This window comes from Etheostoma spectabile, chromosome 7, assembly GCF_008692095.1.
Source record: "Etheostoma spectabile isolate EspeVRDwgs_2016 chromosome 7, UIUC_Espe_1.0, whole genome shotgun sequence".
Classification (NCBI taxonomy): domain Eukaryota; kingdom Metazoa; phylum Chordata; class Actinopteri; order Perciformes; family Percidae; genus Etheostoma; species Etheostoma spectabile.
The window spans coordinates 21,642,666-21,659,773 of NC_045739.1; the positions used below are offsets into that span (position 1 = coordinate 21,642,666).

At 41.5% G+C, this 17,108-nt stretch overlaps 1 protein-coding gene across 3 annotated transcripts in view; it reads left to right on the forward strand.

Moving 5' to 3' along the window:
• arfgef2 (ADP-ribosylation factor guanine nucleotide-exchange factor 2 (brefeldin A-inhibited)) overlaps positions 1 to 17,108 on the forward strand; it is a 26,717-nt gene that overhangs the window by 4,459 nt on the left and 5,150 nt on the right. The window contains exons 5-32 of one of the 3 annotated variants that reach the window (XM_032521046.1): positions 1,547 to 1,726; positions 2,694 to 3,006; positions 3,141 to 3,299; positions 3,419 to 3,543; positions 4,713 to 4,846; positions 5,425 to 5,659; positions 5,800 to 5,899; positions 6,565 to 6,704; positions 7,035 to 7,143; positions 7,225 to 7,414; positions 7,571 to 7,682; positions 7,793 to 7,998; positions 8,530 to 8,614; positions 9,525 to 9,696; positions 9,935 to 10,086; positions 10,255 to 10,383; positions 10,528 to 10,686; positions 11,327 to 11,474; positions 12,176 to 12,272; positions 12,416 to 12,456; positions 12,544 to 12,713; positions 13,466 to 13,617; positions 14,210 to 14,382; positions 14,585 to 14,745; positions 14,903 to 15,033; positions 15,272 to 15,401; positions 15,617 to 15,752; positions 16,124 to 16,262. In XM_032521046.1, the coding sequence (XP_032376937.1) occupies positions 1,547 to 1,726; positions 2,694 to 3,006; positions 3,141 to 3,299; positions 3,419 to 3,543; positions 4,713 to 4,846; positions 5,425 to 5,659; positions 5,800 to 5,899; positions 6,565 to 6,704; positions 7,035 to 7,143; positions 7,225 to 7,414; positions 7,571 to 7,682; positions 7,793 to 7,998; positions 8,530 to 8,614; positions 9,525 to 9,696; positions 9,935 to 10,086; positions 10,255 to 10,383; positions 10,528 to 10,686; positions 11,327 to 11,474; positions 12,176 to 12,272; positions 12,416 to 12,456; positions 12,544 to 12,713; positions 13,466 to 13,617; positions 14,210 to 14,382; positions 14,585 to 14,745; positions 14,903 to 15,033; positions 15,272 to 15,401; positions 15,617 to 15,752; positions 16,124 to 16,262 (4,178 nt within the window). Of the gene's footprint in view, positions 1 to 1,546; positions 1,727 to 2,693; positions 3,007 to 3,140; positions 3,300 to 3,415; positions 3,544 to 4,712; positions 4,847 to 5,424; positions 5,660 to 5,799; positions 5,900 to 6,564; positions 6,705 to 7,034; positions 7,144 to 7,224; positions 7,415 to 7,570; positions 7,683 to 7,792; positions 7,999 to 8,529; positions 8,615 to 9,524; positions 9,697 to 9,934; positions 10,087 to 10,254; positions 10,384 to 10,527; positions 10,687 to 11,326; positions 11,475 to 12,175; positions 12,273 to 12,415; positions 12,457 to 12,543; positions 12,714 to 13,465; positions 13,618 to 14,209; positions 14,383 to 14,584; positions 14,746 to 14,902; positions 15,034 to 15,271; positions 15,402 to 15,616; positions 15,753 to 16,123; positions 16,263 to 17,108 lie in introns of all 3 variants that reach the window. The other 2 variants (XM_032521048.1, XM_032521045.1) reach the window with 2 other exon arrangements.

Genomic DNA, 17,108 nt, shown 5'->3' on the forward strand with positions numbered 1-17,108 from the left:
CTCACTTTGCATTTTGTAAATTGATAAAAAAGAAACAATAATTATTTATATTTCTGAAAGCATTCTTTGTTTACAGCATTTTTTCATACCTGCCTAAGACTTTTGCACAGTACTGTATATGCATGCCTTGCTATGCCTTTTTGTGCGTCTTAATCAAGTTGTTATACCCATAATTTACTACTCAATATCTATGATCACACAAATTCAACTACTTAATTTTTTGTTACCACATTTTCCTACAAATGGATTTGAAGGGTTTTAAGACTGACATCCTTCATTTGTTGCACCTTAAAGGAATAATCTTGAAGATTTTCGTTTAACTGAATGTGAATTTAGTCACATCTTCGAATGAGGAAACACATTGTTGGTTGAGCCTGTGGCCCAGTGATACTAACTGGGTGCATTCCTGAGAAAATCACAATTGGCGCTTAGTTAGTGACATGTTATCATCACCCAGCAGTGGTTAGTCTGCCAGAGAGGGTAGGCGGTGCTAACTCAACAGACTCGCTCTTCAACGTGTGTGTGTGTGTGTGTGTGTGTGTGTGTGTGTGTGTGTGTGTGTGTGTGGTGGTGTGGGGTGTGTGTGTGTGTGTGTGTGTGTGTGTGTGTGTGTGTGTGTGTGTGTGTGTACTATGTTTTCTGGTCTCTGCCAGCGCTGTGAGTAAACGGTCACTACAGTCAAACAAACGCAGAAAAGAGCGTTGACTACACAAAATGAAACTTCAGAAAACAAGAGAAAATGAGATCACACTTGCAATTACGGCTTATCGTGCCACCACAGACAACAGAACAGAGACCTTCGAGATTGTAACTTTTAATGAATGTAAAGAACAGGTGAAATTCATTCTTGCTTTCCTTTCTGAACAGGTTTCACACTCTAGAAAATGTTTAAAATGTCCAATATTCTGTATTGTCACATTTTGAATTTGTGAGAGAGGATTGACTTAATATCCTATTTAGTTTATAGTGAAGCCTTGTAACACATCCTAATCATTGCACACGTTCATCATCTTTCTCAGACCTTTTATTCCCATTTACTGGTCACTTCTTTGGTTTGACAACCTGCCTTTGTGTTTGCACAGTAGATATGATTCATAACCGTGGCGTACTGAAGTTTCCTCTAAATGAATTACAGATCCTGGTTGTTTGGAAAGGGCAAAGTCTCTCCTGCTTTAAGACTCCCACCGTTTTGTTACTGTTGATATAAGATTTATAGCAGATTATTAACATCTGTTTGTTTTACATTCACTGCTGAATGACACCGGAATGTCAGTGCAGTTAATTAAGACTGAAAAATACAAACTTAAACACAAAATTATGTTTTTATTTTTTTATTATTCTAATAATTTATCTATAAATGGAAAATTGAACTCTATACCAGACATGGAGTAGCAGAGAATGAGAAAAGTATACTTCTGCGGTTTTAACGTGCCACATCAGTGGGGAAGTGGAGTGGTGATTCAGCAGCTGCAGCATCTTCTAAACAAGACATCCTGTCTTGACTTGACTTCCTGTCTTGACTTGACCACCTTTTCTCTCCGTGCAGGCCCTGCTGACGGCGGTGACCTCCCCGCACATAGAGATCCACGAGGGCACGGTGCTTCTTACCGTCAGAACCTGCTACAACATCTACCTGGCCAGCCGCAACCTCATCAACCAGACCACCGCTAAGGCCACCCTCACGCAGATGCTTAACGTTATCTTCACACGCATGGAAAACCAGGCTGTTAGTGCATTAAACATCGTTACTCTATCCATACAACCGATGTCCAAAAAAGGCCAAACATATCAGCACATTAGAATGTTTGATTAAAGTGAGAAAAGAAAGATATTTCATTTTCTGTTATGCAATACTTAATAAATAAAAAACAAATACAGAGAGTTTTGGGCTGCACAAAGGCAACAACATAAAGAGGAAGGCCAGGCTTAGACTACTGCTGTGGATTGGATTTAGAACTGTCTGGATACTCCTTACAGCATCTGAGATAGTAACGTTTGACAGTTAAGTGCCGTGAAGCCAGGCACTCCTGCCAGGGTTTGATGCTTCTATCTGTGTGACCAGTACTCACTCAAACGCATGTGTCAAAGCCGTCCTAATCAAACAGCCCCAGCCTACACTACAACCATGGCCTTAATTACAGCGTAGCTATATAGCCCTGTCCACCTAATCACAGCTACAGCCCCAACTTGTCTCAGTCGCAGTAACCACTTTCAATAATTAGCTTACGCTAATTATCTTAACATTAGCTACAGAGACCTGTGGCCGAGGAGCTTTCATGACCCTCAGTGCATGTCTGATGACTAATGTTAACATCAATGCACGATCACATTTCAACCTACAGTGGCCAAACGACCAACTAATTGATAGAAGTCTAAACATAAAATGCATTAACCATTAGGTTGACGTGACTGCAAAACTCTCACCTGGTATCTAGATAAGTTTTGTTTCAGCGCACCAGTCCTGCATCCAATCCTACAACCATAGCTGCCACTCTGCTGCGGTCAGTGGTCACAGCCTGTGGTGGTTCAAATTGAAATATTGTGGAATTGCAGGCTGTGAATCAGCTAGTCGCGTTTAGCAATAATATGTTTAATAATTAATTGACAGTTTATTTTAATCCAATTTTTCCAAATTCCATTGTGTATAACAGTTCCTCTACATGGCTCCTCTTCTACTTCCACTGCCTCCACAGGCTCTGGAGGCTCAGGAGCAGGAGAAAGACCGGCTTCGTCTGCCCCAGCAGAACCCGTCCCCAGTCCCTGGTAATCGGAGGTCCGGCTCCTCCCGATCTGACCGGACACCTACTCCGGAGTTCCAGCACTCCCTGTCCCCGGCGGCCAGTTCTCCAGACCTCACTACCACCAACCCCACCAGCTCCACACCCCCACCGTCAGCCCCCGACCTGGACCAGGACCAGGCGCCAGACACACCATCATTCAATGGAGAACCTGAGGGCGTCAACGCTCCGAGTAATGGAGGAGCAGAACAGATCACACCCTCCAGAGGTATGTGTCAACTTGCGTTCCCAGTTTTCAGTTTAAAATTTAAGTTCCATTTGAGGATTAAAAAATGTTCCCATTAGTTTCTCCTCCAACTCTTTTACTAACTCTTATTTTCATGATTCATTTGTTTACATCAGATTCAGCTTTTGAAGATGAAGATGTAGCAACACCTCCTACAGCAGCTGAGCCAGCGGAGGAAGGGGACAAACCAGAGAGCAGTCCAAATCCAGCAGAGTCTGCAGAAACTGCAGGAGAGGAGGGAGCGCAACAGCCAACACAGATACACAGCGGAACAGGTCCCAACTTACTTGTCTATGCTGTTTTTCTCTTTGTTATCCTCTCAACACTTGTTGGCAAGTGTTTTTCTTTAATGGTCATGACCTGAAAATATCCCATCTGGCCTCCCCTCCAGTAGATGAGCACCCAGCCCACCCTGTTGATGAGCAGACAGAGGTTGCTCCCCCCGGAGTCAGAACAGAGGGTCAGCATATGAACGGCATCATTGAGGACCGCTCTTCTGTTTCCTCCACAGATATGCTGGTGAGAGGTGTTAATACCACTGGTTATTAATCAGTAGGTTGCTGAGAGGAAGCACAGTGTGGACAGAAACTAGTTGCTTGTAGATCATTATTCTTTTGTGGTTTAGATATGCCAAATCTTAAATTTGATGTTTAAACTTGTGCATTGCATTTCTACCTCGGTGACCTGGCTTAAAGTTTCTTGCATTCATCTCAGCTTAAAGTGTATGAAGCTATTGAACAGGAGCAAAAATAATTAGCATTATCAAAGTAATGACTGATTATACCAGTTAGATTGTTTATCCTTAAGTGCTGGTATGATCTTACAGGTAAGGGAATCTGATTTAAGTTTGAGTATTTTATTCTTGTTTGTTGTAAACCCTTGTAAGCGTGTGCACATGTAGAGTATGTGCAAGTATACAGGCAGCCCCACCTATAGCCAGACATGGTTCAGAAAGCTTACTTCCCTTGTGTAGAAATGTTCTACTTCTTTGTTTTTTATCGGTTTTACAAAACATCCGCACTGTTTAGTTGCTCTCGTCAGTCCCACCTGTGCACAGCCAAAGCAAGTTGAAGAGAGAAGAGTTCAGTAATGTAATAGAAAACTAGTAAGCAGCAAAATGCACTGCTGCTACCAGAATGTGATGAGCAGAAGTTATCCTGTTGATAAGGTTATTGACTCACACCTCAGGGCCTCTGGACACATCTAGAGCCCAGCCACAAATAATCCATATGGAATTGTCCCTCCACCAAAACTGTTTAGGGCTTGACAAATCAGAGCTGTTGCTTTTCTTTTTTCACAAAGACTAGGGGTGTGAATCTTCACTGGTCTTACGATTTGAATCAATTCAATGTCACGATGCGTCACCTCCTCAATATTATATATTGCTACACATTAAAGCACATTCAAGCAGTCAGATAAGAACTCCCCTTTTTATTGTATCTACTCTTAAAAAAAGACACTTCCTGAATGTAGTGGTGTCCGAACATAGCAGCCAAAAAGAAAACGCGACCGGAGAATCAACAAGTAACATCAGTAGGCAATAATCGATTATGGTCTGTCACTGCATTGTTGCATCATCCATGTCCGAATTGCGATGCATCAATGCAATGATTAATTTTAACACCCCTAATAATGCAGACATGTTGCTTGCATAAAAAGTTAAGACTGACTTTCTTCCTCTGTCTCAGGATGCTGAGGCCCTGCAGGGACCCCACGGTGCTGCTCGATTCTCCCACATCCTGCAGAAAGATGCCTTTCTAGTGTTCCGCTCTCTTTGCAAACTCTCCATGAAGCCTCTGGCTGAAGGACCTCCAGACCCAAAGTCAGTGTTGTTTCCTATGACTTCACTTCTAAATGAATGATAACGTACCATAGCCACACCTCTTAAGTCTCATCTCAGTTGGCCTTGTTTCTTTTTTACATAACATTAAGATGTTTTTTTAGAAGAACTAGAATCTTTTCATATGATGATAACTTCTATGGAAGCACGCAACAAGTGTCTTAAATCATCAACGTTGTACTCTGACAACCTTCCTTGACCCACTTTTGGTCCATCTTATGGCAGCACTTTGCCAAAATGAATATAAATGCCTTCTGCTTACGTACAGCTCTTCATCTCAGTAGCCACAGGTTAACTTGCCCTTTTCCATTCTTGTGTGGCCCTGTCATCTCTAGTTACTGTAACACTAGACCATGAGCCAGTCTGTGTTAATAGGGCAGAGTAAACTGAGCCTGGAGGAAGCTCACACAGAAGTCAGACTGGTCTACATTAAATTAATAGAATGATGATGGAAGGCACATCAATATGCTGCTTTAGTGTCTTTGTCTATTTCCTTTTTTTATATATACACTTAAGGCATAAAGTGTAACTGATGCCCATACAATTCCTCTCCTCTGCAGGTCCCATGAGTTGCGGTCCAAGATTGTCTCCCTGCAGCTGCTGCTGTCTGTGCTGCAGGGCGCCGGGCCGGTGTTCCGCACACACGAGATGTTTGTCAACGCCATCAAACAGTATCTGTGCGTGGCGCTGTCCAAAAATGGTGTCTCCTCTGTGCCTGAGGTCTTTGAGCTCTCTCTCGCTATCTTCCTCACCTTGCTCTCCCACTTCAAGGTCCACCTGAAGATGCAGATTGAGGTACAGACGCAGAGTCTCGTCTTTGTTATTTGTCTGGCGTAGCTACGGCGGAAGAGGAAAATGTTACCTGTTGCTGCTTGTTTGATTAAAGAGTCACTTAATCTCCTGACTTCTATCTCCCGTCGTCCACCTTGTCTCAGGTGTTTTTCCGGGAGATCTTTCTGACCATCCTGGAGACGTCGACCAGCTCGTTTGAGCACAAGTGGATGGTTATCCAGACACTAACACGCATCTGTGCAGGTACAAATCCACTGACACAAGCTTTTCTCAACTTATAACTGAAGAATTCGACATACACAGTCAAACTAAAAACCCTAACAGACTTGAAGTACATTACATCTAGCTGTTAAAGTGACGGCTTTTAGCATTTAGACATGGGGGACTTATGTTAATGTTACTTACAGCTTTATTGACATGACAAATGGAAAGAGCTAAATGCTTGTGCCATATTTGGCAACTGATGTGATGGAAGGAGAATGTTTTTTGTTTTCTTACAAGCTTCATCACAGAACAATTTTAGTTTTCTGAGTACACAAGAAGATCACCTCTTCCCTCCTTGCCAATCTAAAAACATTGTTTTATAATGTCTGACACTGCCCAAGCATAGAAGACCAAGACATTGGTTCATTTATTCATCCATGCAGTTTGCATGAAAGAAAGTTGTAAATATGAGGAGGGAGACAACTGTGGTTGTATGTAGATTCTTTTTGAAGAGCTTAAGATCTTTTCCATAGACTAATCTGACAAGAAAATAATCTCCTCATCAACTGTCTATGCAGGAAAACCCTTGGCATGGATATGAGAAGTGCTGCAAGTCAAGTCATCACTTGTACAGTGCATTGTTGAGTCTTCATTTTATTGAATACAATTTTTAAAACATTTTTGTTATACCTTCCCCCCCCCAGATGCTCAGTGTGTGGTTGACATCTACGTGAACTATGACTGTGACTTGAATGCAGCCAACATCTTTGAGCGCCTTGTCAACGACTTGTCTAAGATTGCTCAGGGCAGGAGTGGTCAGGAGCTTGGGATGACTCCTCTGCAGGTACACGTGCACTCAGGGATTCAGTGTTGCATATTGTAAAGATCAACGTAGGAGCACAAGTTTAAAAAATAAAAATAGGTTATCTTTCTGGTCAATGACAGACAATGACTTCTCAATGTTTTCATATTTATAAATGAAATCCAAGTTATTACATTGTAATTGTACTAAACTAAAAAACAAAAAACTACAAGCACCTAGTTGTAATGTTACAAAAGGGGAGGAAGGACTCTTTTGGCCATAGTTTCATACGTCATGTTTTGTGTGTAACATGCCGTATGTGAATGTGTGTGACTGTTTAAATGAACAGGGTGGTTCTATATTAATTCACAGGAACTGAGCCTACGTAAGAAGGGTTTGGAGTGTCTGGTGTCCGTCCTCAAATGTATGGTGGAGTGGAGCAAAGACATGTATGTCAATCCAAACCTTCAAGCCAACCTTGGTAAGTGTGTAGTGTACAGTAAATATGTGAAGAATCTACAGGAGAGTGGGGGAAGTCTAAACATATCATTATTATTTGAAGGCCAGGAGCATCCATCTGATAGTGATGGAGGAGAGCTGAAGCTCCCAGATCCACTGGCAGGACGTCGAGACAGCATCAGTTCGCTAGACTCCACCGTCTCCTCCATCGCTGCGGTTTCCCAGGCTGACCATCCGGAGCAGTACGAGGTTATCAAACAGCAGAAGGACATCATCGAGCACGGCATTGAACTGTGAGAACCTTTTTCTCAACCTGGTTAGGGTCACTTAGGATTAGCCTTTATCAATGGAACAGTCCAATATTGGAATAATTTCTCCTTTATACTTAATTCTTTTTGTTGTTGTTTCGGATAGATGAGCACTGAGGTTTTCCTATTTTCTCTTCCCAGTTTTAACAAGAAGCCGAAGCGAGGTATTCAGTACCTGCAGGACCAGGGCATGCTGGGTTCCACAGCTGAGGACATCGCCCAGTTCCTACACCAGGAGGACCGACTGGACACTGTGAGGGATTGCCCAAACTTAAAATATACAGAGCTTTGTGTGTTCTCAAAAAACAAAACTGTTTATTCACGGAAGCAATCCTACCAACTGCTTTATTTCTGCACCCACAGACCCAGGTGGGAGAGTTCGTGGGCGAGAACATCAAGTTCAATAAAGAAGTGATGTACTGTTATGTGGACCAGTTGGACTTTTGTGGACGGGACTTTGTCTCAGCACTCCGAGCGTTCCTGGAAGGCTTCAGGCTGCCTGGTGAGGCCCAGAAGATTGACAGGCTGATGGAGAAGTTTGCTGCTCGATACTTGGAGTGCAACCAGGGGTAAGACCCACTTTAGATTTCCTTTTGAAAAATATAGGATGATTTATGGTTCTGCGTTAAATTGACAATGTGGTTACGTATCTAGATACGTGGAAATACCGACCTTTCTCCGGTTCTCCTTCTCCATAAACAACATGTAATCAAGGAGAGGGTTAACTTTTCCTGCTTCAAATTTCCCACTGTGGTCAGGAAGCGCAAATGAGACACTTTGTTTCTCCCGCTATGCCTCTCTAGTGTCCTCGCTCCGAAGCTAATCCCCGTCACTCTCTCACGCACTCAACTACACACTCCCCATGCACGCACAAGCCGGCCTTGCTATTTGCTTAGAGATTCATGCACACACCAACGTACAAGTATAAACTTTGGGCCACTTACGTAGTTTACGGCCAAAGCCCTGCATAGAGCCAACGCAAAACCATAAATCATCCTCAAAAGACCACAGTCTTTTTTTATTTTTAGTCGCAGACGTTCACGTTTGATTAAAAAGAAAACAAATTACTAACCGTTGCCTTGATGTGTTCTCTTTTGCAGCCAGACTCTGTTTGCCAGTGCAGATACTGCCTACGTGCTGGCATACTCCATCATTATGCTCACCACAGACCTGCACAGTCCTCAGGTTAGAACTGTGGACTGTTTTATGTCCTGTTACTCTCATCACCTTGATCTCTGTATGTAGGCCATGGCATCATCCAGGATGCAAGTGTATCTTGTCTTTCTGGGAAAGTCTGGGAAAAGCAGTAGTAAAATATGGCACACTGTGAGACACACACAGAGACTATAGCCATGAGGGGAAGTGAGAGAGAGAGAAACACACACACGATGAGACAATGAAAACACTTTGACAGCAGTTAGGAATTTTCTTTCAGTAAATTAAAATATGCATGCATACTTACATACATCACCACACCCCAGCAAGACAAAAGAGCAGCAGCAACAGTCTGTTTTTCCTCCACACTATTGTACCTGCCTGTTTCCCTCAGTAGCTTTTTGCTTTCAGCTTCATCTGCTTTCATAACTGATCCAGACCAGTGTGATAAGACAGCCTGTAATCTAAAAGAAAAATTGGCTTGTTATCTTTATTTCAGAAATAATATAGTCAAAAGAGTTAAAACTTAAACACTCCCCCCAATTACATTTTTATTTTTGCTCCACTGCTTCCCAGACATGTGCAGTGTGCATCAAATTAGCAAATCGGGTGAACTGTGGCTGGATTCATTAATGTCTGCAGTTTAGTAATTACCCTGCATAATATTGAAGTGTTTTTTTCACCCTGGCAGTAATTTGCAGCAGGCCTAGTAAATATCCCCCAGTGCATAAAGACCAAACAATGATAAGAGCTAACACCTGAGTATGGCAAGACATTAGGCATCTTATTTGTGATGCGATCTTATTTTTTTTTAAATAGGCAATGCTTGAATAGCTCAGCAGGAAATGTTTTCCACTGTGTCCCATTCCTACACTCCCAATTTGCTCCCTTTTTAATCAATCACTCCAACTGCCTTTCTCGATCTTCTTCATTCATGTAGGTGAAGAACAAGATGACAAAGGAGCAGTACATCAAGATGAATCGCGGTATTAACGACAGTAAGGACCTTCCTGAAGAGTATCTATCTTCCATTTATGATGAGATCGCAGGCAAGAAGATTGCCATGAAGGAGAGCAAAGAGTACTCAATCACCCCAAAGTCCACCAAGCAGAGTGAGTACTTGTCTCCATTCATTCTGTCAGCATTACTCTCTGAAATAAAAGTTTTCTCTGAAGTTTGCTTCTGTCCCACACTGGCTGGTTTGAAAAAAGAAAAAAAAAAAGAAGAAAAAAAAGAAAGCCAACCGACTGGTGATGTATCACATCTGTGTCCTCTTGGCTCAGGATCTCCCTGACACTATTCACTGTTTGCTGAAAAACATCAGAAACCTTTATGTCCTCCTCCCTGCAGGTGTACCCAGTGAGAAGCAGCGGCGCCTGCTGTACAACATGGAGATGGAGCAGATGGCGAAGACAGCTAAAGCTCTGATGGAGGCTGTCAGCCACGCTCAGGCTCCCTTCTTCAGCGCTACACACCTGGAGCATGTCAGGCCCATGTTCAAGGTGCTACTTTTTACTTGGTTCACTTCCTTTACATTCCTGATTAGATTGATCCAGATCTTTGAACAGGGGAATGTGTATTATAACCAGAGAGGCAAACTGTAAAACCAATATAGTGATTTGTCTACCTTTTAGAAATGTTCACATGCCGATAATTTGTGTATGTTGTAGCTGGCCTGGACCCCCTTGCTGGCAGCGTTCAGCGTAGGACTGCAGGACTGTGACGACCCAGAGGTAGCTTCACTGTGTCTGGAGGGAATTCGATGTGCCATCAGGATCGCCTGCATCTTCAGCATGCAGGTCTACTGGTCTTTTACACACACATTGAGCCTGATATTTATATTACACTATTATGTCACATGAACATGATATTGGCTCAGTGTTCTCAGTGTTTAAAACGGCATGAAACTGTGACTGTGTAGTGACTGGCCCTCCTGTCTCTAGTTGGAGCGAGACGCATACGTCCAAGCCTTGGCCAGATTCACCCTGCTGACAGCCAGTTCCAGCATCACAGAGATGAAGCAGAAGAACATTGACACCATCAAGACCCTGATCACTGTGGCCCACACAGACGGAAACTACCTGGGCAACTCCTGGCATGAGGTGACTACCTATGAGCAGTAGCAGCACAAGGAAAACATATATAACTAGTTATCAGATAACTTGCACATACACTCAGCTGCAAATTTGTTAGATACACCTAGAACAAACTAATGCAGTCTAATACAACAGCACTGCAATATATACTCCCTTCATGGATGTTCAGTTTTAATTTGATCTTGCCAGTATTTACTTAAAGCCTTTTGCCAGTGGATTGGTAAATATGATTATGAGATTTATTTTGGGGCATAGTTTTTCATATGTAACCTAGATAGCTTAGTCACTTATATTTGCCTATTAACATGAGACAAACATAAAAAGAAGTTGCATTTCTTGCATTTTGAATCAAAAAACGGACTATTTTGAAGTGCCAATATCACTGTTAGTCCATTTTCATCGCAAAAGATAGCTTGTGAGATGCTTGATAAATAGGGGCCCTGGTAAATTGTATTCTTGCATCCCAAGGAAAATGCCTCAACCTTTTAGAGATGAATAATAAAAGTACTAATTTATGATCACTAATTTATGATTTTGTTAAGGATGTATTTTTTTCACATAAACTGGATCAAAATTGTTCATAGCTCATCAAATCTATTCTAAAATGAATAAAATATACAACCCATAGACATTATTTGTGTTGTAGATCTTGAGGTGCATCAGTCAGCTGGAGCTCGCCCAGTTGATTGGCACAGGGGTAAAGACGCGCTACATCTCAGGGGTGGTCCGGGACAAGGAGGCTGGCATCAAAGGCTTACCCTCTGGCACAGAGGAGTTTATGCCCCTGGGCCTGGGTAAGAGACACACACACAGACCATATCTTCTATTCACAATTTAACTCCTGACTCTTTTGTTTGTCTCCTGAGTTTTCTCTATGTTGAGGATTCTTATCAAAACTACAAGTTACTGTTGTGCTTCTACAGTAATAGAATAGAATAGAATGCCTTTATTGTCATTATACACAAGTACACGGTACTTGTGCAACGAGATTAAAGCAATCCCTTTGCAGTGTTGACACAAAAAATATAAGAATATAACAGTATAAAATATCAAATATAAGTCAAAGATATAAAGTGTAGTGACTGTCAAGTATACATATATAAATCAGCTTGAATAAGCATAGGTAAGTGTTAACACTCAATAAATAATATTGCACAGTGAGGAATGAAATGATTAAGTACTAATATTAAGTAAATAATATGGCACAGATGGAAAGGTGTACTGTATTAAATATTGCACTGTATGAAATGAAATTGCACAGATTCCAGTGTCCTATGAGGTATAGCTGGTGTTTACTTTTTCAAGCCACTAAATATCACATATTAACTCAAAGCAGCTTTTGTTTAATGTAAAAACAATGTTTTCTTTGTGAATATCTTAATTAGATATAACAGCACACAAGCATGCTACATTAATACCTTATTCACTTTGCTATTAAAAGTCGTGATGCCTGACTGTATACATTAGCTCATGTTTAATGTGTTTAATGGTGAAGGTAACCTGGTGGGAAGTCAAGACAAGAGACAGATGGCTCACATCCAGGAGTCAGTAGGAGAGACCAGCTCTCAGAGTGTGGTGGTAGCTGTGGACCGGTAAGACAAAATGCCCCTAAAAGTACTCTAATACAGGACATTAATAATAACAATATTAGCATTATCTACTCTATATACGGCCCTTTATGATGAATGAAGGTGTCTTTTCCCTACAGGTACTAACGCTGCTTTTATATTTGCAGGATCTTCACTGGTTCAACCAGGCTAGATGGAAATGCAATTGGTGAGTGTGGCCTACAATATCTCTGTTTATGTATGTTACAAAGAAAGAGAAGTTATTTATCGTGTGTTGCTGTTTAATGGTATCCAGTGGACTTTGTGCGGTGGCTGTGTGCGGTGTCCATGGATGAGCTGGCCTCAGCGCACCAGGCGAGGATGTTCAGCTTGCAAAAGATTGTGGAAATCTCCTACTATAACATGAACCGCATCAGGCTGCAGTGGTCTCGAATTTGGCAGGTCATAGGAGACCATTTCAACAAGGTCAGTAACAAAAAGTAGAAAATAAAGTGTGAGCTACAGTGTCATGTGCTTTAGTGTGGGGTGATGATCTTTTGGTGGGACTCCCTGCTGCTATGTGCTATTAGTTTTGTCCTATATATATATATATATATATATATATATATATATATATAATAATATATATATATATATATATATATATATATATATATATATATATATATATTTGGTCATTTATTTTAATCTACTAAGGTGGGGCATGTTTTGTCTTAAGAATGTACAAAATATCAAGTCTACCCCATTCCACTAAAAGAAAGGATTGCACTGTCCTTTACTGAGCTTTTCATTTATCATGTCACTGAAAATACAGATGCATAGTTGATCAAATTGAAGATACAAACATAGCAGAAATAGTGCATCAATAAAACAATTTTAGATCTATCTCTATATAATTATTTTGTGCAGTCGGTGAAAATAAGTCAAATAATTATTGTAATAATTCACTAAGTGGCCTGAAACGCATCTCTAGATGAATACTTATGTTGCTCTGTATCAACTATATACAGTATATATGCCAGTGTTGTGTTTACAGCCTGCTGCGCTGCCCCCATGTGGCCCAAATAAAATCAATACATGTTAAGTTCAATTAAATTAGAGTATAGAGTATACAGTACACATATGGACCAAACTGTCTTGGAAAGAAACAACTCATCTATTTAAGTGAACTAAATTCACTGCATTGCTGAGCTCTGCTCCTGGCTGTCTTTTCCCAGGTGGGCTGTAACCCCAATGAGGATGTAGCCATCTTCGCTGTGGACTCACTGAGGCAGCTTTCCATGAAGTTCTTGGAGAAAGGGGAGCTGGCCAACTTCCGCTTCCAGAAAGACTTCCTCAGGCCTTTTGAGCACATCATGAAGAAGAACAGGTAATGTATTGTAATATGGCCAGATGGGGATGGGAGACTGTACTTTCTAAAAGTGGCCTAGAAAATCTCTACAGGGTAATAGGAGTAAGAATGGTTAGGAATAGTGGAGCACAAATGGGTTGTATACACAGTGTACCCACGGGGTCTTAATTTTCTAAAAAATAAAGCCTTAAAAGTATTAGATTTTTTTGTTTACTAAGGTCTTACTTTTTTGTACTTTTGTAGGACAAAAATAAATACTGTAATATAAATACATATGTTGTGTGGGTAAGGTTTTAATTTTATTTATTTTATAGTTTTTGGTTCATAGAATTAAAGCTTGAAATGTGACAGATATTTACAAAAAACACCTCATAAAAATGATTTGTTAAATTAGGTAACATTACTTTGTAAATTGTTTTTCTCTCAGTCTTAAACTCCACACTTATTTTCCATTATATGGCTTTGAAGTGTGCATACAGTCCTAGGTGTTATTAAAAAGGTCTTAAATTTAACTTGTAAAATTCTGGGTGGTACCCTGCTACAGAAGATGTAAAGAGAGAGTGTTTTTCACAGCATTGCACCATATTAACACCCCCCCATTCCTCCCCAGGTCCCCCACAATAAGAGACATGGTGATCAGGTGTGTGGCTCAGATGGTGAACTCCCAGGCGGCCAACATCCGTTCAGGTTGGAAGAACATCTTCTCAGTGTTTCACCAGGCAGCCTCCGACCACGATGAGACCATAGTGGAGCTTGCCTTCCAGACCACTGGCCACATTGTCAGTGAGTATGACTGCAGCTCTTTCCTCAGGGTAGCCATTTTGGCTCCGGTGATTAAAAGAAACAAATGACAGAGACAAGTGTTTAGCTGACAGCGAGATGGATTTTTAGTGTGAGTGTGAGAATTAATGGCAGGGAAGATTTATCCAACCAATCATTCTTGTTTTCTTATTTTCTTTCCTTCTCTTCATCCCTCTTTCCTCAGTGAACACCTTCCAGCAGCACTTTGCAGCTGCTATTGATTCGTTCCAAGATGCAGTGAAGTGCCTGTCTGAGTTTGTGTGCAACGCAGCTTTTCCTGACACCAGCATGGAGGCCATCAGACTCATCCGACACTGCGCTAAATACGTCTCAGAAAGGCCACAGGTCGGAACAGCTGAAATGTTACTACACCGGTTCAATGAAATGACAATTGTGTAACAAGATAAATGGTTAATGGCTTGTGTCTATCATTTGCAAACAGCACTATATAGTTTCTTAAAAAATAACAATGTGGTATTACACTTCATGTGTCCCTGTCCAGGCCCTGAGGGAATACACCAGTGATGACATGAATGTTGCCCCCGGTGATCGGGTGTGGGTTCGCGGCTGGTTTCCCATTCTGTTTGAGCTCTCTTGTATCATCAACCGCTGCAAGCTAGATGTCCGGACCAGGTAGAAAAACAGCTCAGCGTGGAGTGTAGCTCAAACTGACAATTCACTGGACTAATCAAATTTAAGAATAAATATGTAGCACTTGAAAAGATGACCTCATAAGAGTGACAAGAAGCAGGATTAATGTCTCTCACTCATGTTCTTGAGCTAGTGATCCCGTACTACGCACTCTTTCTCAGGCCGGATGCAGAGCTGTAAAGCAACGAGACTGAAGTTTGTCCTTCTTTCTTTCTGACAGAGGTCTCACAGTCATGTTTGAGATCATGAAGAGCTACGGTCACACCTTCGAGAAGCATTGGTGGCACGACCTCTTCAGGATCGTCTTCCGCATCTTTGACAACATGAAGCTCCCTGAGCAGCAGACAGAGGTCAGACATTACCAGAAGCAAGCCGTCAAGTCCCATGTTGTTGTTCATGTTTTGACAACCTACATACTTATTTGAAGGATGTCCTCTTTTAGGATTTGTAGAGGCAGAATACCTCAAAACTGTTATTAAGTTGTAGACACATAGAGAATGAAATGGGGAATTTTGGAAAAAAAACCTAACACATGTGCTAATGTTTGTCTCTTGTTTGCCTCCAGAAACACGAGTGGATGACGACAACATGTAACCATGCTCTGTATGCCATCTGTGATGTGTTCACCCAGTTTTATGAGCCTCTCAGCGAAATCCTGCTGGTTGACATTTTCACACAGCTACAGTGGTGTGTCAGGCAAGGTGGGTGTTCAGATTTATTTAGATGGGTAAAGCAGAACACTCATAATGCTCATCTGTCCACACAAAGAGCAGATCTTGCTCATAAGGCAGAGGGCCTGGCTAGCTGATGAGACTGACTGACGTGGGTGTCTACGTCCTCATTTTCAAAGGTCTTTGATTTTGCCCACCCAGACCAAATGCAACCCCCAAGAGTTTTCCAGGGTTTGACTAAATTGGGGTCAGCAGTGTTTCAAATGTCTCCATTCGAAACGACAGAGTAGTGGACATGAGGCGTAAAAGCAGCAAACGTTATGCATTTTCAAACGTTTTTAGCGTGAAGTTCTCCGTATTTGTGTCAGATCTGCTTTACAGTCATTACCTTTCTTGTACAGACAACGAGCAGCTGGCTCGGTCGGGGACAAACTGTCTGGAGAACCTGGTGATTCTGAACGGAGAGAAGTTCAGCCCCGATGTCTGGAACATCACCTGCTCTTGTATGCTGGAAATCTTCCAAAACACCAGCCCTCACGCGTAAGTCCTGAATCACGCAATTTTCAGCTGGAGATCAGGTCGTTTTAGTTTCAATGCAATCAGCTCAAAATGTTACTGAAACTGCACATTAAGTCTTGATGTGTGCACATGAACGTCTTGATGACAGAGTTCAGTCAGTCAGTTAGTTATTTAATTAATGGTTACCGTTTTTAAAACTAAACACACAGTTGGCTAGACAAAGAAAGCATCTGAGAGGGAAGATAAGAGAGACTTAAATTGTCTTAAGACTTCAAGAACTATTTTACTGCTGGAAAGAGGGTCTTCATAAACCTGGGCTGTATCTGCAGTAAAATCGCAAAAACATGTTTTAAATTGTTGCTACGTGGCCAGAGGAAACAGAGAAAAGGGGCTGTGGTATTTCCTTTTGCTTAAAAGGTAGAAAACCTACAACTACCAGAATGCACTACGCCACACTGGACCAATAAACACTCCCTCTGGTGGGTCACGTAATGCGAGCACGTCACAGAATTATAATGGCCTGTCGGCTGGTAACAAACGACCTGGTATTAAAGTTAAACATTAAGCTAAAATATGTTTCTGAAAAAAAATTGTAGAGTAATGCAGTAACAGAATCTTGGTTTATATTTGATCAGCGCTGCCTGGTTTTACAGAGAGGGACGGCTGTCTCTCAATCCTTCTATACTCTTTGTGTCTGTATGCAGAAGAACAATCAGTAGTTCGAGCAACAATAGTTGGAAACATTTTTTAAGGGTCCCATGGCATGAACATTTCAAATCAGGAGTTATTTTAACATTAATATGAGTTGCCTGCCTATGGTCTCCCAGTGGCTAGAAATGGTGATAGGTGTAAACTGAGCCCTGGGTA